Source organism: Chelonoidis abingdonii, chromosome 11, assembly GCF_003597395.2.
Source record: "Chelonoidis abingdonii isolate Lonesome George chromosome 11, CheloAbing_2.0, whole genome shotgun sequence".
Classification (NCBI taxonomy): Eukaryota; Metazoa; Chordata; order Testudines; family Testudinidae; genus Chelonoidis; species Chelonoidis abingdonii.
In genome coordinates, this window is record NC_133779.1 from 61,673,749 (window position 1) to 61,695,486 (window position 21,738).

Consider the following 21,738-nt stretch of genomic DNA (forward strand, 5'->3'; position numbering starts at 1 on the left):
ACGTACTCTTTCCGTCTATCTAGATGTTCCGCATACGGGAAGTTCCCCGCGTCCCGCGCTTTTTCTCCTTTGAATCTTATATGGACGCCCACCCACGCCGGGATATTGATATCGCCAAGGAGGATGGAGGAACAACCAACCCAGAAAGAATATTTGACATGTAACACAGATGCGAGAGCGATAACTCGAGAACCCCGATAGTACGAGCATTTAGAAAAAAGCACAGAGGCCACAGCGGACATTACTACAAACCGTCGGGCAAAAAATTGCCGAAGATTTCAGCCGGGGAACGGGTTGATGTGTTAGTGCCCGACACAGGAAAGCAACTCCTAGCCATGTTGGCACGGTACCATATGAATAGTGAAGCCATTGGAGAAGGGAATGATAGGTAGACAACCAGACCGCCCGGAAGGCCAGAGCAAAACATACACATCAACTTACTGAAGCCCTTGCATGACAGAGAGACGTGTTGTCACTCGAGGCAGCTCTACCTCAGGCAGAATGGCCCGCAGGAGCAGTAAAGATATCCCTGACTTAACCCGAACAACGGATGGGAAGTCATTGAAATGATCCACTGGACCAGGACGTTGGTTTTGTAACCCAACCAGGTTCGAACGCACTAGTCCAACATTCATATTGTCACCCAGCCCCGCATAAGGGTGACGATAAGACCATATCGAAGACTGGAAGCCTAAGAGGGAGAAATCTAGGATGAAGTGCAAAAGATGCTGGAAACTCGGTCATGAGGAATCCCACAAGCCAGTGGTCCAGTCCATCGGTACTAGTCCCCAAGCCTGATTGCACCCTGAGGTTTCTGTAACGACTTCCGGAAATTAATGAAGCTATTCCCACTTCATTTCCTACCCGATACCACGCATGACAGCTGGTTGATCAGTTAGGCAAGCAAATACCTAACTACCCTAGATCTGACCAAAGGATATTGGCAAATAGCCCCTGGCCGAAGGGATGCCAGGAAAAGAGCTGCTTTTTTGACACCCGATGCCTGTTCCATACCTGCTCCTCCCTTCGGACTCCATGGGGCCCCTGCCACATTCCAAAGACTTTATGGATAAGTATACGACCCCATGCCAACCTATGCCGCCGCCTATCTAGACGACATAGTTAGTACAAGCCCTGATTGGAGACACACCTGGACAAAGTGGAGCAGTGCTGACGCTTTGCGAAAAGGCTGGTCTCACGCTAATCCTCTGAAATGCGTGAAGGACTAGCTGAGGCCAAATCCTCGGGCATGCGTTAGGGAAGGGGTGTTGAAGCCCCAATGGAACAAGGGGAGCAAACAAGATTGGGCTCGACCGATCCGCAAGAAGCAGGTCAGAGCATTTTGGGTTATAGCTGGATACATCGGAGATTCACTCCCTGCATTTATACACACCAAGAGCGGGCCATTGACGGATCTGATAAAACTCGGGGCCCCGCTGAAGTGAAGTGGGACCAGATGCCGGCGGAAGCAGCATTTTGATTTGCGGACCAGCCCTATGCTTTGCCATCCGGTACTCTGGCCCCAGACTATCGAGAAGAAGTTCTATCCTGCAGACGACGCCTCGGAGGTGGACTCCGGTGCAAGTACTTTCCCAGATGGTAGGGGGAGGAGCACGCCCATCTTGTACTCAGCCGAAGCTCCTCCCAGGGAACAAAAAACGCTTGGTTGTTGAAAAAGGAAATGTCTGCGATTAAAAGGGCTATGGAGACTCTCCGCTACATTCTCCTGGCTTGGCGGCGGTTTACCGCTTGTGACTTAATCACGCCCCGCTCCAGTGAATGCATAGGAACAAGGAAAGAAACGCCAGGAGTGACGCAGGTTCGCGTTTCCTCTCTTCTGCAACCTTTCCATTTTGGGTCCAGCATTCAGGGCTGGAAGCCAACACGGACGGCACGCTGATGGCCTCCTACGCCAACACATGCTCTCGTCCCGAGTAGCCCAACCCCTTGCGTGTTGAGCAGGGGGCGGGGCGGATATGTGATACAGCATACCACGAGGGCAGCAAAGAGTGTTAGCCAGGGGCTCTTATCGCCGCAAGGGAAGGAGGTTGCTTTTAGATTAACTAGAGCACTGACCTCCACTAGAGACCTACTCCAGTCCATGGAGATAAACCTGCTTCAGTCAGACAGGGGTGGTCAGGAGAAGGTGGATTGGTAGCAGAGTGCCCAGATTGCAGAAGAAGAGTATATTTGTCCAGAGAGAATAGAAGTTTGGGGAGTGCTGCGTGGATTGGAAGCCCACAGAAAACCCTAGTAAGGGGCACCAGGCTGTATAGAAGAGAGGCGAGAACTTCACAAGCTGACGGGTATGAGGAAGTAACCCAGGAAAACACCGCTAGTCAAGTGGTCACACACAACCCAGGGCCCCTGGGTTGGGACCCTGTAGAGAGGGCGGGCCATGGTCCTCCCTCTCCACGTCCCTCCTCAAGGACACTAGGGAGTGATTAAGAACTGGTTTCAGAGGCAAGCAATACGCCCTGAACCCTACCCAGGAAGAAAGCGCGAGACCCAGCAGAACAGTACCGGCAATTTGCCACAGGCCCCAACAGCTTAAGGCTGGTCTCCATTTCACAAACTGGTTCTGCTGCAAAGAAAAGGGGGCAGGGGCTTGCTTGTGGGGTCTCACCAGCCACGTGCTTCTCCGCCTCAGTCAGCAGGTTGTCGGCCTTCAGCACGGCCTCTGTCTCTGCCTTCTTACTGGCCAGGAACTGCTCCAGAGCCTCCTCTGCCTGGGACCAGAGATGGCCAAGTGCTAGGTTATTCATGAGCTCCAATCAGTGTGGTAATGAGCCCCCTCCTTTCTCAGGGGGACTTTATTCCACCTCAGGCAAAATGGTCCCCTCATGGCGATGGAGGATCGCAGGGACCGGAGTCAGGGGTGGGGAGATGGGATCTGAGCTGCAGCACAGGGGCTGATTCCTCCTTTCTGTGGCCTCATCCTCTTGGAGGAGCAAAATCGAGGCTTTGGTGGGGGCTTCCTGACATTGCACCAGAGCCCGGGATTAGAAAGCAAGTGACCGGGTCGAGAGGAGCTGCCTGCTCGCAAGGCCGACGCTGTCACCTGCTGGGGAATGTGGGGTGTTTCTCCATGAGATCTGCTCTCGTTCAAACAGAAATCACTTCGGGGACATCCTATGCCCTGTGCTGTGCAGGACGTCGGACCCGGTGATCACAGGGTCCCTTGGTGGGCTGTGTAGTGAGCCAGCGCCTCCCTGAGAGCTGCCTCATTCTCGATGGCAGCCATGGCGGTCACCGCATTGTTCCACTGGCTGTACATGTCCTGTTGCTCATCGGCACCGGTTCCCACCAGGTACACGGGCTCCTCCATGATCATGGGCTAAACAGAGGGAGCAGCAGAGAGCCCAGCAGGAAGAGCAGGGGGTGTGTGAACACCTGGTGTCCAAAGCACTCTGCCTCAGAGGCCCACATGAAGGGAGCGTTTATCCCACATCCCCCCCAGCAACGAATGGCTCCAACCTCAAGTGTTACTGCCGGGCTGACCCATAGCTGGAACAATCAGCAGAACAGGTTATAGTATGGTCATTAGGGTTCAGAGTTAACAGACTGTCACTAGAAAGGGGGAAGTTCATACTACTCACAGAGATTTTAGCTCAGGCTCTCTGCACACTGAGGCAGAAAACCCTGCCCAGCCGAGGTCACATCTGGAAGTTTGCTTTGCAGCCACAAGGGCTGGTGGAGCAGGGCTAGATTCTCACCGGTGCGAGGGCCCCTTTACACAGCTCAGGAAGTACAGGGGCCTCGTGTTATATTTTCACCCACTTCCAGGCTGAACAGGGCTCCAGTGTTGGTGAAAATCCAGCCCTGAGCTTCTACAAAACCTTCCCAACGTGACCTGAATCCACATGGTTTGCTGCCTATGTCTGCAGAGAGCCTGACCACAGTGGGAGTTGTGTCTTTCATAGCAATGGCATGTTACCCCTGGGACCTAATGATTGCTTCCTTATCTGTGTCACTGACAATCATTTCAGCAGGAACACCCAGCCCTGGTGCTTCTTCCCTGTCACTGTGGGAAATGGGGCAGGTCTCGGAGCCTTAAACGGAGCAGGCTAAACAACACCTGGCCAGCTGGCGACAGCAAGATCACACCACCCCGCAGGGTCCTGACCGGGTCGGGATTCCACACAGCGAGTGACTTGGCTCCTTGTGCATTTCCTGATGCCCCCCCGCTGGTGCCAGCCAATCCCGCTGCTTAAACTGTCCTCCAGCATTTGCGCTGCCAGAACTTCCCTGGGTATTTCACTAATAAGTCGGTGAGAACTCTATGCCCTGACAGGCCCTATCCTGGCTCCCAGCCCCCCTGCTCTAACCACTAGACACCACTCCCCTCCCAGAACTGAGGAGAGAACCCAGGAGTCCTGGCTCCCAGTCCCCCCTGCTCTAACCACTAGACCCCACTCCCCTCCCAGAGCCAGGAAGAGAACCCAGGAGTCCTGGCTCCCAGTCCCCGTCCGCCAACCACTAGCCAATCTCACAACACTGACCCTTCCTTGACAGCCCAAATTCAGGGCAGCCGGCGTCTGCCCTGCATGTTTCTTAGTTTCAGGGGTCGATTCATGTCACCAGAGAGCAGCAAAAACACGCAGACATGTGAGCGAGGTTCATGGGGAAGCTTGTTTCATTGCAGAGTTTAAAGGCAGAGAGGCATCCTGCACCCACACCAGCTCCCTCCCTCGGCCCGGGGCTGGGGAGGTACCCAGGGCAGAACGCTGCCTCAGCTCCAGGTGTGGCTGTCTGTGGGTCCTGCCCCACAGATCAGGCTAAGAGCCGCACTCATCCCGATATCCCTCTCCAACAAGTCCTCTGAATCTTGAGGTAACACGTCTCCCACAGTGACCCTCCCTGCAGGGCCCTGTGGGGTGAGATATTCCTCCCTGACCCTGCCAGCGGTGAGGCCACCCCAGGCCACGAAGCATGGGGGTTGGGAGCCCCCGGCCTTGCAGTCAGAACCACCCAATGCTCTGCTGGACGTTCCAAAGCTGCTCACCGGCGGAGCGTCCTGTGGTGGGGGGTTCCACGGGTGAACTGGGCGCTGGGGTACAGAGGTGAGCGGGACGCCCTCAGAACATCCGCCGGAAGAAGCTGCTGACGACTCTGGCGGCCTTGCCAGCCAAGCCAGGTAGCACGAAGGGGGCCACGTCGGCCAGAACTTCCAGCGCCGATTGGATCCACGACGGCTCCTGGATCTCCTCGCTCTGCTCCTGCAGGCGCCAGATCTTGTTATCCAAGCGTCTGGCCTCCTCCTGGAACCCTTCCCTCAGCAGGGCCTCCTGCTCCTGGGAGGCAACGACAGTGTGAGGGGGAATCTCATCCCCGCCCCATGGACAGTCTCTGCCCCATGGGCGGTGATACCAGTCAGCTCTGTGTCCTTGGGGAACCGGGGTGCAGTATCCCACCTGTCTGACTCATGAAGGACTCCCCGCCCCACCAGCCTCTGCTTGAACCAAAACCCATCAGAGACAGGCTTTGCAGAGAGCAGTGACGGGGGGTGGGAGACACACCTCGACCCCAGGACAAGGGGGACAGGATTAAGGAAACACCCTGAGTGCCATTTGCATCGAAGATGGGACAAGGAGGCATCTCCATGAGCTACAGACTGGAGAACAGAGACTCCAAGGCAGGAACCGCACTGAACTCTGAACCAGAACAGCAGGGAAGCAGTGCATGATGGGGGATCTCTGCTCCAGATGTCAATGAACCCGCCTGGACCCCCCTAGCTCAGCAGTTATCAGACCAGGTCTAGTCATAAATCCTTTATTGGGATCCAAAATACTGAAGCTGCCTAATTGCACTGTGAGCTCCCTGGAAGGAACATCGCCCACGGCCAGGAATGAGCAGCTCCCATGTCCAGCCTAAAGAAAACCCTGGAGTCATCATTGTACTCATAAAAAAATGGATTGTTCTCCCTTGAACCATTGTATTTTCCCTACAAAAAACTCCTACTCGCACTCCAGGAAGTGCTCTGATGCCTGGACCCAAACACTGCATCAGTTCCACTGGGATTTCATCTTCTGCTGACTGATTGTGCAGGGGGGCTCGGCCTGGCTCCAGCACTCAGGACCCTGAGCTACCACCATCACCTGGGAACCCCGACCAGCTCAAGCTTCAGGGAGTGGTGAGACCCCAGCGCTCTCGCTCTCTCACTCTCTGTTTTCCTTTCTACTTCAGGTATAATTTTCTAACCTGGATTTGTTTGATCACGTAGAGTTTTTTATATATGACTTTTGTAACCTTTAATAAACTGATTGTTATGTTGGTTTAGGCTCCTTGTGCAGTTATCACAATGATCCAAAAAATAACTTATATGGTTAAGCTGGTTGCTTCCCTCTCTCTCTCTCTCTGAACTTTACTCTGGTGTTTTTAGCTTCCCCCATTCACTCTACAGCAACGCTTCTTTTACCTAAGGTAAAGACCCCTGCAGCACCCAAAATCCTGTGGGGTTTGCTGATCAAGGGGGTTACTGCCAGAACAATTGTGATGTGAAAGTAGGGACAGGGACGTGCTGAACCTGGGGCATACGAAGGTGGCTTGACCCAGACTACTGAGTCCAGGGGCATATAAGGGGTCAGCTTGAGAGTGCTGATTGACCCAGTCCTCTCAGACTGTGTGTGTGTGTGCGCGCACGTGCGCTTTTTCATCCGGTTCTGGGGCTGGAGGAAGCCAGCCAGAAGACTAACCCTAATAAATGAGGGTATCCCAAAGTAACAGGGAAATCTGCTAATGGTGGGGGGGAAGGGGACTGTGCTCATCCTGTCCCCCCAGTGCCAAGCACCCGTGGCCCCGGCCCCACCACCGCTCCCCTCCAGTACCTTGAGTTTCTGATCCAGCATCTTGCCCTGCTCCTCCAGCAACTTCTTCCTCTCGTCCTCCAGCTTCGTCTCCAGCTGCCGCAGGTTCTCCTGGTAGCTGCGTTGCTGGTCCTCCAGCTTCTGCCGCAGCTCAGCCTCCTTCTGCTTCAGGACCTGCTGCTCCCGCTCGGCTGCCTCGGCCTAGGCTCACTCGGCTGGCATGAGGACAGACCGTGGATCAGCATGGGGAGGGCCATAGTGACTCTGCCTGCCAGGCTGCAGCCCAGGCACCCTCTCCCCTGCCCCAGCAGTGCAATGTCCCCCCATCTCCTTCTCCTTCTCCATCAGGGCCTCGTCCGTCTGCAGGATGGACTGGGCCACAGCCTCCTGGGTCTGGAGGAACTCCTGCAGCACCTCCTTGGCCTGGGGCTGGAGAGTGGGAGCCAACAGGTCAAGGGGTTTGTCCTGTGGGGCCGGATCTGGGTCAGGATTCTGGATCACAGCACCAGAGGGTAATTGGCTGGGTAGGCAGGTGGGGAGACAGGATCCTTCCCCTCTACGGGTTGCTGCCCGTGATCCAGTCCCAGGGCAGGGGACTGGCTGGCTCGGGGGGTTGGAATGGGGGCATGGGGCCTTTCCCCTCCCAGGGGCGCTAGCTCCAGAGTCAGCATTTCATTCCCACTCGACACCCTCGGCGGTGGTTCCGGATGAGCTGGGGGCTGAACCTGTTTTGTAACAGGATAAACGGCCTCTTCACACGGGCACTAACTGGCCCCGCACCAGTGCCCCAGCAGAGCAGCCAAGGACTGGATTGGCTGCGGGAACCAGGCCTGGGGCAAGCTGGCAGTGGGGAGGGCTGTGTGGGTGGGGTAGACGCATTCTGATGCTGCCCCTGATGCTGCAGAATGAAGACACACACAGACAGAAGGAGCCAGGCTCCAGCCCTCTCCTGCCTTTACCCCCTTCTCTGGCACCTGCCAGTATCTCTCCACCACATGCCACTGGTCGTCCAGGAAGCGCTGGTAGCCCCCGGGCACCAAGTAGACCCCCTGCCAATCTGGTCCTCCAGCTTGTCCGACAGCTCCAGCAGGGTGGCCGTGCAGCGGTCCAATGACACCAGCTCATTGCACCGGCAGAGTTCCTGCTTCTGCTCCTCCAGGCGGCGCTGCCAGGTGGGGCACAGACAGGGCGGGTGTGAGCCAGAGTGGGGGGTTACAGACAGGGCAGGTGTGAGCCAGGGTGGGGGGTTACAGGTGGGGTAGGTGTGAGCCAGAGTGGGGGGTTACAGGCGGGGCAGGGAATGCGCCAGGAGAGGGCCCAAATGGGGCAGGGATGTGAGCCAGTCCACATGCACCCAGGGCTGGAGATTGGGCCGGGTCCCTTGGCCTGGCATCTTGGGTCTCCAACTAAGCAGGGACTGGGCTTAGGACGTACCCAGGGAAGGGGATCAGGTGAACCCCACCCACCCCCATCCCGCAGAGGGGCAGCTATCCCATAACCCCCGGGCCGCGCGAGGGGCCATACCATGAGCTCCCCTTGGAAGCGGCGGTCGTCGTCCTTGAAGGCGCACGCCATGAACGCCCGCAGTGCCTCCCGCTCGCACTGGGCATGCAGCTCCAGCAGCTCCTGCACGCTCTCCGTGGGCAGCGCCGCCTGCCACCCCAGCTGCTCCTCGTATGCAGCCACGGCCTCCCCCACCGCTGCTGAGTACTCGATCTGCGCCAGGGCCAGCACCGCGCTCTCCATGCAGGGCACCGCCCCGCTGCGGATGGCATCCACGTAGGTCACCGCCAGGTTCCCCAGCACTGCCGGAGGGACAGGGTCAGCACCAGGTTCCCCAGTGCGGCCGGAGGGACAGAATCAGTGCCAGAGGGGCCACCGCAGCCGGAGGGGGGCAGGGGGCCCAGCACGGCCGGAGAGGGGCAGGGGCAGGGTCAGCGCCGGGGGGCAGGGTCAGCGCAACTGGAGGGGCAGGGTCAGCGCCAGGTGGCCCAGCGCGGCCAGAGGAGGGCAGGGGCAGGGGGCGCAGTGTGGCCGGAGGGACAGAATCAGCGCCAGGGGGCCCAGTGCGACCGGAGGGGGGCTGGGTCAGCGCCAGGGGGCCCAGTGTGACCGGAGGGGGGCTGGGTCAGCGCCACGGGGCCCAGCGTGACCGGAGGGGGGCTGGGTCAGCGCCACGGGGCCCAGCACTACCGGAGGGGGCAGGGTCAGCACCATGGGGCCCAGCGCAGCCGGAGGGGGGCAGGGTCAGCGCCAGGGGGCCGAGTGCGGCCAGAGGGGCCAGCACGGCCGGGAGGGGGGAGGGGGGCTGCCAGGGGGCCCAGGGTCAGCACCGGGGGGCAGGGTCAGCGCCAGGGGGCCCAGCGCGGCCGGAGGGGGGCAGGGTCAGCGCCAGGTTCCCCAGCACTGCCGGAGGGGGGCAGGGTCAGTGCCACGGGGCCCAGCACTGCCGGAGGGGGGCAGGGTCAGTGCCACGGGGCCCAGCGCAGCCGGAGGGGGGCAGGATTAGTGCCAGGGTACCCAGCCCCTCTCCACACCTTCCAGGACCCTGGCTGCTCCCTGCCTGTTCCTGCACTCCTTGAACTGCCCTCTGCCTGCAGGACCAATGCCGAGCCTGGGACATGCCCCCCTCCCAAATGCCCCGCCTCTCTGAACAATTGGTGCCTCATCTCTTGTTGGGACGTGCCTGGCTTCGCCCTCCCTGCCCCACCACAGGGCCCTGCTCTGCAGTTCTCTGCAGCCCAAACGGCCCTTGGGACCCAGGCATCCCTCCCCGGAGAGATGCGCCCACCCTGCTATCCAGGCCTCTCCCCATCTCCCCTGGGATCCATTGACCAGATCTGCTCTCTTGTGCTCCCCCCACCTGGCCTGTTCTCCCCATGTGGGTCGTTTCTGCAGCTTTGTTTCATCCCTTGACAATTTTCCAGCGGCCCTTCTAACCGCACACCCCAGAGCTGGGCGCAGGCTTCAGCGCTAGCCCCACCAGTGCTGGCTACGTGGGACCCCCTCCCAGCTCGGTTCACCTGCCCAGCACCCCACGAGCCCCGTTTGCCCCACTGTCCCCTGGCCCAAGGGCTACCGACACTCACTGGCCCTGGTCACCACGTGGCCGCTTGGGATGGTCCTGGGCTTTGACATCTCCCAGACGTGGTGGCAGAACCGGGCCACCTGCTCCCGGAACTCGGGCTCCAGCTCGGCCTCCTGCAGCTCCTCCAGCCGGGCCAGGTCCCTCCTGCTGGCCGGCTGGATGAAGACGAAGCATTTCCGGGCCGGGAAGAACTGGCGGATGCACTCGCGGGGCAGGTTGTAGAGCTGGGCTCGCTGGCTGTTGCCTGGGGAGGAGACGGGAGCTGGACAGCAGCCCTGTGCCAACAGGCGGCTGCTTCTGGGGGCAGCTCAACAGTTGTTGGACAGATTCCCCTGGGGGAAGAGACCCCGATATCCACAGGGGATTGAGGGGAGCCAGGGAACCGTCCAAGCTGGAACGTGTCTGGGACAGCAAACACCCAAACTCCCAGGGACTGGTAACCCCCGCGAGATGTCAACGGCTGGGGTCTGTGTCTCTAGCAAAAGTCACCCCCTCTGCAAGCACAGTGCCCCCTAGTGCCACCCTGGGGCCAGCCCTGACAGCCACGGGAGAGCCCCCCACCCCCTGCATCCCAGTGCCCCTTAGAGCTGCACTGGGGCCGGCATCACTCCCCTACCTGGCTTTAGTTTCAGGGCATTCTCCAGGTATTCGTCCTCGGTGATCTCCCGCCCGTCCAGCTGCAGCTGCAGCGTGAAATCCCGCACGGCCCACACGAAGGCCGGGAAGAACCGCACGAACTCGGCCGAATCCTCCCCCTCCTGCCGGCCGCCCTCGCCTGCCGCCTTCACCTTGATGCGCACCGTCAGCTCCGTCACGTAGCTGGGGGCCGGGCTAAGGAACCGGAGATGTGGTGCCCCCTGCAGGGGGGTCCCACTCCCTCAGAACCCCTCAACCCACCTGCAGTGGGGGCTCAGAAGAGACTGGGGGATGGGGAGGATATTCCATAACAACCCTCAGAAGCTGGGATCAAATCCACCACCTCCAGGGTCCAGAGCAGCCGACTGAAGCACTGGAGCTGAAGCAGTGACTCCGCCAACTGGTGGCAGTAGTGGGTTGTTACCTACCATGCGGAGCGGCCACTAGAGGGGGCCATGGTGCACACCCTGCACTGAGGGTCACAATTTCACTGGGGGTGAAGCATTTGGAGGGAACCGGAAACTTGCTGTTTTTCAAGATGGCTCGTTGCCAATGTTTTGGTAAATTTAGACCCAGTTAAGAAAGAAAATAAAAAGGTGGAAAATCAAAATGAAATAGTTGAAAACGACCCAAGTTTTTTGCGTGACCCGGACCCAGGGCACGTTTCTGATTTTCAGGCCCTGGCACCTTCCCCCGAGTTTGACTTTTCATCACGATTCGGGATGGGAAACATTTTCGATCTCTCAACAGTTCTCCCCGGGCAGGACAAATGTGTCCAGCCACACCCCTGAGGCTCCCTTCCCAGCCCCGCCACCGAATCCCCAGCCCTCCCAGCATTGGCACTGCCCCCTTCAGAGGGCATCACCCCACATCAGACAGCCCCTCCTTCCCCTACGTGGGGCTCGCTGAGTCTGTCCCTTAGCAGCGGGAGCTCCTTAAATACTCCATCCCCTTTCCCAGCATGCCTTGCCCTGAACTACAATGTCCAGCATCCCCTGGGAACTATAAGGGCTGTTCCATCCTGCAAAGCTAATTGGCTGATTCTCATATGCTGCCCCCCAACTCCCCACTCACCTTCTCCACGTCGCGTCGCCCAGCCCCTCAGTGTCCAGCAGCACCAGGGTGTGGCCAGCCCGGCGGGGGTGGGGGTGGGGGTGGGGCAGGCACCACATCCAGATGCCCTTGGTGTGCGACTGGATGGTGCAGCCCAGCGAGAACCCTGGGGAGAGAGGGGCGGAGCTGGCACAGACGCAGAGCGAGGGGACCCAGGAGTCCTGGCTCCTAGCTTCCCTTGCTCTAACCTTCACACCCCACTCCCCTCCCAAAGTCGGGGAGAGAACCCAGGAGTCCTGCCCCCCCAACCACTAGACCCCACACCCCTGCCAGCACCAGGGAGAGAACCCAGGAGTCCTGGCTCCCAGCCCCCCCCTGCTCTAACCACTAGACCCCACTCCCTTCCCAGAGCCGGGGAGAGAACCCAGGAGTCCTGGCTCCCAGCCCCCAGATCCCACTCCTCTCCCAAAGCAGGGATAGAACCCAGGAGCCCTGGTTCCCAGCCCCTCCACCCCTGCTCTAACCACTAGACCCCACTCCCCTCTCAGAGCCGGGGAGAGAACCCAGGAGTCCTGGCTCCCAGCCCCCAGATCCCACTCCTCTCCCAAAGCAGGGATAGAACCCAGGAGCCCTGGTTCCCAGCCCCTCCACCCCTGCTCTAACCACTAGACCCCACTCCCCTCTCAGAGCCGGGGAGAGAACCCAGGAGTCTCAGCTCCCAGCCCTCCCTGCTCTAACCACCAGCCCCCACTTCCCTCTCAGAGCCAGGGAGAGAACCCAGGACTCCTGGCTCCCAGCCCCCCCTGCTCTAATCACCAGCCCTCACTTCCCTCCCAGAGGAGCACGGGGAGCAGAACCCAGGATCCTGGCTCCCAGCCCCACCCTCCCGGAGCTCGGGAAAAACCACCAGCCCCCACCCCAAAGAGCTCGTTATCAGAAGCTCCAGAGCTGGAGAAGAACCCAGGAAGTCCTGGCTCCCAGCCCCCCCCCGCTCTAACCACTAAGACCCCACTCCCTTTCCCAGAGCTGGAGAGAACCCAGGCAAGTCCTGGCTCCCAGCTTCTTGCTTTAACCATATCCAACCTTAGAAAATTTAGGTGGCAAGAGATTAACTTTCCTCCCCTTGTTCTTTATCCCATTTGACCCCAACCCCCCTCACCCCAAACATCTTATCGAGAACACTATCTCTGCACTTCTGGCTTCCTTCCTTTCCGCTCCACCTAGCTCCGTCCAGCTACTGAACCCGCCCGGGCTGGGAATCCTGCAGTTTCGCTCAGGCCAACTCCATTGGCCTTCAGCAGCTCTGACAAAACACTGAGCAGAACGGGACCGGCCACAGAGCCAGCGATTCCCCTGCCCTAGGAGGGGAGCAGGATCTAGTGGTTAGAGCAGGGGGACAGGCCTGGGAGCCAGGACTCCTGGGTTCTCTCCCTGGCTCTGGGAGGGGAGTGGGGTCTAGTGGTTAGAGCAGGGAGGCAGGACTGGGAGCCAAGACTCCTGGGTTCTCTCCCCAGCTCTGGGAGGGGACTGGGGCATAGTAGTTAGGACTGAAAGCCAGGACTCTGGCCAGCTGCTCCAAGGCAAATGGACGTGCCAGAGGCCCCAGGCCCAGCTCAGGGCTGCTGCCAGCATACACTGCCCCCCCAGTGGCAACGCCCTTGTCGCCCGTATGGTGGGCATGTTCTCCACTGGTTTGGAGCCAGGCCACGTTTGCATCTGGCAGCCAGAGCATGGCACAACTGCGCCCTCTGTCCCAGGCACTGCCGGCTTCCCCACAACCCTCCTGGGCCAGGGGCCAGACTGCTCCGGACAGGGACATTCTGGAGAGCACCGTGCGGGGCAGTGCTGCTATATGGTGATGCCAACTTTTCCCAATCTAGTGCTAAAGTTTCCCAAATCTGGTGAAAAATTCCCAAATAAAGTTTTTACAGCGCTTCTCTATCCTGGGAAATTTCCCAGAGCTTGGGAATGTGTGAGTAAAATGTTTCAACTTGGGAAATTGGGAATTTTCATTCAAAACATTTTACTCACACATTCCCAGGTTTTGGGAAATTCCCCAGGATAGAGTAGCACTGCACCAGGGTGAGGGTCACCCCAGCTCCTGCCTGGGGCATGGCAGGCCAGGGCACAGGGTCCCTTGCTGCCCAGCCAGCTCGCTCATGGTGCATCGGGCCCCCAAGCAGGCGCCCGCCTCCCACCCTGGCAGGGCATCACAGGCCCCTGGAACGTGGCACCCCCCACTGTGGGTACTTGGGACCCAGGCACCAGCTCCCCCTAGTTTACAGACTGGTCCATTGCACGGCCGTGCATTGCACCAGCCCCGCCCCCAGTATACAGACCAGACCATTGCACCCCTGTGCATTGCACCAGCCCCGCCCCCAGTGTACAAACCGGACCATTGCACCCCTGTGCATTGCACCAGCCCCGCCCCCAGTGTACAGACCGGACCATTACACCCCTGTGCATTGCACCAGCCCCGCCCCCAGTGTACAAACCAGACCATTGCACCCCTGTGCATTGCACCAGCCCCGCCCCCAGTGTACAGACCGGACCATTGCACCCCTGTGCATTGCACCAGCCCCGCCCCCAGTGTACGGACCGGACCATTGCACCAGCGCCCCCAGTGTACAAACCAGACTTGCACCCCCCGTGCGTTGCACCAGCCCCGCCCGCAGTATACGGACCAGACCACTGCATCCCCGTGCATTACACCAGCTTCCCCCAGTTTGTGGGCCGGTCCTTTGCACCTCCAGTGGTGCATTGCACGAGACTCCAGAGCTAGACCATACCAAGAGGAATAATGAAAACGGGGAGCATTATTCCCCCCATAGCAGCAGCAAAAATGGCACACTCCGTCGCACATGCGCAGAACCCTACAGCGGGGACGAACTCGCCCCAGCCTCACCGCCTCCACTCGGCGCAGGCGCATCGACTCAGGAGAGGCTTCGCGTGCGCAGAGCCCCGAAGTTCGAGTCCCCTCATCACTACGCATGCGCAATGCCTTTCGACCAGAGCGCAGACGTGAATGGGCGGCCCGCGCACGCGCAAAGACCCACGTCGGGGGCGCTGCCGGGGCCACGCCCCCTGCCTCGCTCCCGCTGCGCCTGCGCAACTCGGTCCTGCCGCGGCGGCCAGACGGGACCGGGTCAGGCCCGGAGGAGCCGGTGAGTGGCGGGCGGTGCGGTGCATGGCGGGATCGGGGGGGGTCTTCCCTCCCCCCGGGACATAGCGCCCCGGTGCATTGTGGGGTCGGACCCCTCGACCTCCCCCGGTCCATATCGCCCCAGCCCGGTGCATTGTGGGATGGGACCCCCTCCCGTTGGTCCATATCGTCCCAGCCCAGTGCATTGTGGGATGGAACCTCCTCCTACTGGTCCATATCGCCCCAGCCCGGTGCATTGTGGGATGGAACCTCCTCCCCCTGGTCCATATCGCCCCAGCCCGGTGCATTGTGGGATGGGACCCCCTCCCGTTGGTCCATATCGTCCCAGCCCAGTGCATTGTGGGATGGAACCTCCTCCTACTGGTCCATATCTCTCATATCGCTCTCAGCCCGGATTGCATTTGTGGGATGGAAACCTCCTCCCCCTGTGTCCATATCGCCCAGACCAGTGCATTGTGAGATGGGAACCCTCCTCCCCCCTGGGCCATAAACCCCAGCCCGGTGCCAGTTGTGGGATTGGAACCTCCTCCCCCCTGGTTCAATAACGCCCAGCGGTGCAATTGTGGGGTGGAAACGCCCTCGACGCTCCCCTTGGTCCATATAACCAAGCCTGGATGCATTGTGGGAATGGGACCCTTCCCTCCTGCATATAGTCCAGCCTGGTGCATTTGTGGGATGGAACCATCCTCACCCTGGTCCATATCGCTCCAGACCGGTGCAATTAATGGGATAGGACCCCTCCTCCCTCTGGGCATTATATGCCCAGCACCGGTGCATTGGGATGTAACCCTCTCCCCTTGGTCCATATAGCTCCAGCCCACTGTGAGAGTGTCCCCTGCCCCTTGGTCTAATATAGCTCCCAGGAGCTAAAGGTCGGTTTTGGAGCCTCACATTTCTTCTCCTAATCTTTGGTATAACCTGGTGGCATTGTGGGAATTGTGGCACATTGGGGGGGTCAGCTCCCCTGATAGACAGAGCAGGGACCCCATGAGCAAGGCCTCTCAGCCCTAAGCCAGGCTGATCGCTTGTAGGGATGATGTCTGGAACACACAAGCACCCAGATGTGGAGGGGAGGCGAGGAAAAAAAAATTGTGATCTTCGAGGAGGAGGAATGGGACTCAACCGGTGAAGGGCAGGGCAATGGTGGTGGGCTGGTGGGGTGGCTTGGTGGGGAGGGGCATTGCAGGGGCTGGGGATTCCCCTGCCCTCTTCCACCCTTCCCTTTAATGAAACATCAGGCTGCAGTTGCATTATTGGGATTTGGAATTTCTCCTTCCCAATGATCCTGATTGCTGCTGGGTAGGTGGTGGCAACACAGGAAGAGCGGGCCCAGTCGAGCTGCAATTGGACTAAATCTCATGCTAAAACAACTGATTCTTACTGATGTCCTTTAATTGGCTTTTGTATCATGTGAAGGCTAAAATATTCCTGCCAGAGCACGGGCGGGCGTGCGTGTGTGTGTGTGTGTGGTTAAACACCCACCATGTCCCACCCCAGAAGGGCCGCATCTCAGCAGTAGGTGAACACAGTGCACTTTAACAGGTGTTTGTCTCCACCCCGGCTCTCCTTTGATTGGTCCCTGTGTTGAAAGGCGGGGATCCCAGGGTTTGTTTGGTGTGTGTAGCTCTCTGGTGCCCTTAACAGTTTGTGCTCCCTGAGTAGCTGCCTGAGGCCGTGGGGAGAAGGGGGATTAGCTGCATCCTACCTGTGCATACTTTCGTGTGTGCCAGAACAAGGGGCACTGGGGAAAACTTCTATAGCTCAGGAACTGAGGGGCACCGGCAGGGCTGTGGGTTGGAGTTATGGGACACCCCCAGTGGGTTGGGTGGGTGGGAAAAGGCAGCCTCTCACGTGCAGTGGATGTTGCAGGCGTCTCCACAGTGCACGAAGAAGAGGATGAATCGGAAGCAACCTCAGTGTCATCTGGAGAGAGCCGGCCATCCACGCCCTCTGCCAACGGGTACCCAGGTAGGTGGGAGGCTCTGCCTAGGGCTGGTCATCTCACTCTGTGGAGCTGGGAGTCAGTCGGGTCTCCTGGGTTCTCTGTGAGGGGAGTGGGGTCTGGTGGTTGGAGCAAGGGGAGATGAAGCCGGGACTCCTGGGTTCTCCTCCGACAGAGATTCAGCATAGTGCTACTAGCCAGACCCCTGGCCGTGCAGGTCAGCCCCTTCCCTGTGGTTGGGCTGCCCGAAGACTGTGGCCTCTGTGGGTCAGGGACAGTTTGCTGACACCCCCCAACCCCATCTCTCTCTAGGTCCCAGGAGCAAGGAGCTGAGGTCGGCAGTATCGGAGCCCCAGCAGGAGGTGGCAGCAGAGGAGGGGGATGCCGGCCAGGGGCACTTGGGCTCCCCGCAGGCCCCCAGCCCTGAGTGGCATGAATGCCCTGAGTGCGGGCGCGGCTTCGGCACCTCGCGGGCCCTGAAGGTGCATCGCAGCTACCATGTGGGCCGGAAGCGGCCGCACACCTCCTCCTCCAAGCCGCCGCCGCCCCGGCCGGCCCCACCCTCTGCTGGAGACCCAGAGGGCCGCGATGCCAGGCCTGTGCCCCCCTCACCCCGAGCTGGAGCCTTCCACTACATCTGCGCTGAATGTGGCCTGGGCTTCGCCTCGCCTGCCTCCCTGGAGGCTCACCGCTGTGAACATGGCTGGCGCCGCAGCCCCCCGGCCCCGCCCCGCAACAAAGGGCCCCCTGCCCCGTCCCGCGAGGCCAATGGCGCCCGGGATGCCGAGGGAGCAGACGGACCTTACCACTGTACCGAGTGCCCGGGCGAGTTCGGCTTGGTAGCGGATCTGCATGAGCACTACATGCTGCATGCCCGAGGGGAGCTGTAGCTCCCTACCTTGCTATGGCGCTGGGGGGTGGGGAAAGTGGGAGTGAGATGGATGGTGACAGTGGTGTGATGTGTGGGTTGGACGGCAGTGGGTTCCACAGGCTGGGGGTTGGTGTGTGCGGTGGGATTTGTGGGTTGGATGGTGGTGGATGGGGCTCTGTGGGAGGATATGAGGGAGCCAGAATGGTGGGTGCGGTGGGATCCACAGATGAGAATTGGTGGCTGCTGTAGTAGGAGAGAGGAGGGTGGATGCAGTGGGATCCATGGGTTGGGTGATGTTCGCAGTGGTTTCTGCACCTGGGGGTTGGTGGCAGTGATGGGATCTGGAGTCTTGAGCCCCTGAGACAGAAATGGGGGCCGGGGACCCCCCCACACTTCCTTTATTCTAGTTGATTTGTAGATTCAAGTTACTCTGACGAGGGCCCCAGACAGCCTGGCCCTATCTTTCCCTCCTGCAGACCAGGGCCTCCCAACCTGCCCCCCAGACCTCAGAGAGGGGAGCCCCATTGGGGGCTCAGACCTGGCAATCTCCACTCACCCTTGGGGCCGCAAGATTGTGGAGCTGGAGGGGCCCAGCCCCCCTCCCCCACTGCTGCCCTCGAGGTTGGGGAGAAGACCCCATCACTCATTTCCTGCCCCTCTGCCCCACGCAGATTAGGCCGGCAGCCACTAAGGTGCCCCTTCCACTAGCCCCGGGTGTGTTTGGAACCCAGCGCCCCCGCCGGGGTTTTGGGTGGGGCAGATCCCACCCGCGCATCCTGTCTGCTCCGCCTTGGAGGTAGCAGGTTGTGGGCGGGCCAGCCAGTAGCAGAATGATGAATATTAACGAGCTCATTGAAATAGTGGGGGGTGGGGACCTTGTTTAATAATAAAAGTGATTCTGTATCTCTGCTGAACTCTGTCCCCTGCGCCCGTGTCTGCGGGTCTGGGTGGGTGATGAAGTTGCAGGGACACCTGGCATCAGGGGCAGGAGTTTGGGGGGGTGGGGGACTGGCTCCCAGGATGATCGGGGTGAGGAGCTGGCCTGGGCCGTGATGCTGATGGGTGACATCACCATGTAGGTGGGTGACGGCGGTGGGGATGCTGGGTGTCAGGTGGGTGACGACATCATGCGGTGGTGATGCCATGGCCGTGACAGCAGCAGCGTCGCATGTTGCATTTTACTTGGCGGGGGAGCCCGGGGCCCTTCCCAGCACGTGGCCTGGTGTCCTGCGGTGTCAGCGAAGGCAGTTAACAGCTGCAGCTTCTGGCTTCACTGAGAACTACAACTCCCAGCATGCATCGGGCTGGGGCCTTGTTCTATCGTGAGAACTACATCTCCCAGCTTACCTGGCCACTGCTCCTCTGCAAGAACTTCAACTCGCAGAATGCATTTGGTTCGGTCATTTCTCCGCTGAGAAATGCAGCGCCCAGCATGCATGTGGCTGGGGCTTTGTGCCTGAGAACGGGGGGGGGGGGGGTGAAGTCACAGCAAGAGAAGCGTCCCCTGGCTGAGCCGCTCCCGCAGGAGATCCCAGTGCGGCCTGCGCTCCCTGCAAGCAGGAGGCTGCCCGGCCCGGGCCGCGCCCCAGCTCTGACTCAGAGCCCATTGCATGAGATGAACCCACCCGGCCCACCCTGAGGGGAAGGTTAAGGCCTCTCCAGCAACAGCCCCCTCGTGTAAGTACTGGGGTGGACACGGCTGTTCCCTGTATCTTGTTGTCTAGGGCTTTAAACGCCACAGCACTGAGGCTCCAGCCTTCCCTTGGGGAACTGCACCCCGGCTTCCAGATCCCCCAGTGCCAGGACTCCCGGCCCTTCTCTCGCGGAGGTCACCCGGTCCCCTCCCCAGCCCGCGCTATGCAGCTCAGGGATTAGGGGATCCCCCCCGGCGGTGTGGGGAGCCCAGGCTGGGCAGGGAGTTGGGGCGGGGGTCAGCCCAGGCTGGAGCCTTGAGTCTCCCTCCCACCCTTTTCCCCCAGATCGCCTGGGTTCCAACCAGTGCTTCCACTGCCTGATCACCTTCCCGGACGGAATTCAAGGAGCCGGCACATGAAGCCGGAGCACCCTGAGGACTTTGTGCAGGAGAAATCTGCGCGACGCCCTCTTCGTCTGCTTCATCTGCAGCAAGCCCTTCGAGAACTCCCGCGCCCTCATCTGCCACCAGCGCGGGCATGCCCCGCCCCGCCCCCCGACTGCCCGACTGCCTGCGCCCCGCTTCGAGTGCCCCGACTGGCCGCCGCTTCGGCCAGCTGGCCAACTACCAGCGCCACGGCTGGGTCACGCTGCCGGCCGCAGCCTGCCCCACCAGTGCCCGACTGCGGCAAGAGCTTCCGCCACTCCCAACCTGCGCCGCCATCAGGCCTCCCACCAGCGCCCCCTGGAGCTGCTGCCCTCCCGCCCCTACTCCTGCACTGAGTGTGGTGAGAGCTTCGCCCAGGAAGCCGGCCTGGCACGAACACTACATCCGGCCGCCCGCGGCGAGCCTAGCGCCCGGCCTGGGGCGCTGGCGCTGCCTGGAGCTCTCTGGCCCCCTCCCCCGTGGGAGAGCTGGGACTGCAGCAGAATGCCCCCTCTTCTGCCACCGAGCCCTCTCCCATCGGCTCCGGGCACTGGGCATAGCAGGCGCCACCTGGCAGGAAGTCGAGCTAGAATGGGACGTGGAAGGACATTGATGGGACTAGAGGGCGCCAGCTCCCATCCAATCCCAGGGCAGGAGGGCTGGCTGGCTCAGGGGGTTGGGGAATGGGGCATGGGGCCTGTCCCTCTAGGGAGCGCGGCTCCTATCTGGTCCTAGGGCAGGAGGGCTGGCTGGCTCAGGGGGCTGCCATCTGACCCCCCCATCCCTTGTGTCCGTTACGCACCCCACAGCATCTCTCTCCACACCTGCTCTTCCTCCCATAAACACCTCATGCCTCCCTGCAGCCAGCACTGAGCGTTCCACGGCAACGGCTGTCACCCCCTAGGCTGGGTGGAGGCTGCAGTGCCCCACACTGGAGTCCTGGCGGAGAGGACCTACCCCGAACACGTCCTCTTCTTTGTTTGGGCAGGGGGGAGCTTTCCAGCGGCCATGTGTCCGTCCCTGGGCAGTTACCCTGCAGCGTGGTGTGATCTCTGACTTCCCCGAGCGTAGCTGGACCCAGTAAAGCCGTGTCAGCACGGGGGCTACTTTACCCTGCTAGAGTTATCCCAGTGCAGCGCCTGGCACGGAGACACTTACTCCAGTACAAAGGGCTTTGTACCAGTCTGCCCCTGCAGTATGGCACTGAGCCACCATGAGCTGGGGTATAACTGCCCAGTGCTGCAGGGGTCACAGACCCATCCCAGGGCGGGGGTTGCCTTCACTGCTTCAGAGCGGAGCTGGCAGCCATGGGAAGGAGGCTTTCGGGGCAGTTCGGAGCGGAATGAGGGAGATGTGGGATGGTGAGGAGAGCTGGGTTCCCATAGCCGGCTGTGGGGCCGTGCCAGGACACGAGTGAGGAGTTGGTCCTATTTTCATATGAACAATAAAGAGTTGGAAGCTGAGCACAGATGGGGTGTCTGTCTCCTGGGCTGGGCTGGCCACTGGGCAGGGGAAGGCTACAAGGAGCCATGGGCACGTAGCCCCAGGGCTGGGGGAATTGGAGAAGCTCTGCCTTCAGCTGCCAAGGATGTGTGGGAACTGCAAAGCCTGATTTCAAAATCAGAGGAAGGGGAATGGGCCAGAGGCCTTTCCCCTTCCCCTCTGGGGGCACTGGCTGCAGGGCGGGAGCCTGGGATGCAGCGAGAACTCGAGGCTTCTAGTTCTCAGCTATGAGCTCTGCCCACAGGGCCCAGTTGTGGTGATACGGGCCAGGGCACCAGGAGCCCACTCAGCTGATCAGTGGTGCTGGGAAATGGCCTCAGCTGATGGGGTGGTCCAGGACCCAGCTTCAGTTCCTGTTGCTAACTGCTCCCCCCACATACCCCCTGGCATCTCAACTGCAGCTAATCAAAATGTTCCATCAGGCCCAGCGTTGCCCCCACCCCCTGTGGGTGCCCTTCAGTCCCAACCCACAGCCTGCAGCCAGCCCAGCCCTGCCCCTCCAGTTCACCCACCTTCTACCCCCAAAGAAAAAATCTTGGGCTGTTTGTTTTCCATTCTTGACTTTGATTGATCCCAGGTTTGGTCTCATTGCCTCTGCTGCTCTGCACAGCCCATGG

The 21,738-nt window shown here is 60.3% G+C and overlaps 2 protein-coding genes across 2 annotated transcripts; one reads left to right on the forward strand and one right to left on the reverse strand.

Moving 5' to 3' along the window:
- Positions 1–4,761: 4,761 nt before the first annotated feature.
- On the reverse strand, positions 4,762–13,618 carry LOC116818412 (guanylate-binding protein 7-like). Its single transcript, XM_075070700.1, is given in 10 exon segments — positions 4,762–5,294; positions 6,828–7,007; positions 7,098–7,229; positions 7,760–7,857; positions 7,860–7,971; positions 8,331–8,611; positions 9,896–10,138; positions 10,511–10,725; positions 11,605–11,749; positions 13,615–13,618. Coding segments are annotated over 10 exon segments (1,626 nt in total). The 3' UTR covers positions 4,762–5,078.
- A 2,216-nt stretch (positions 13,619–15,834) lies between these two features.
- Positions 15,835–18,462, forward strand: LOC116818411 (uncharacterized; the record flags this gene model as incomplete). The annotated part of the gene is made up of 3 exons (XM_075070701.1): positions 15,835–15,871; positions 16,616–16,714; positions 17,001–18,462. Coding segments are annotated over 3 exons (714 nt in total), but the record flags the coding sequence as incomplete, so codon positions are not given.
- Between the last annotated feature and the right edge of the window lie 3,276 nt (positions 18,463–21,738).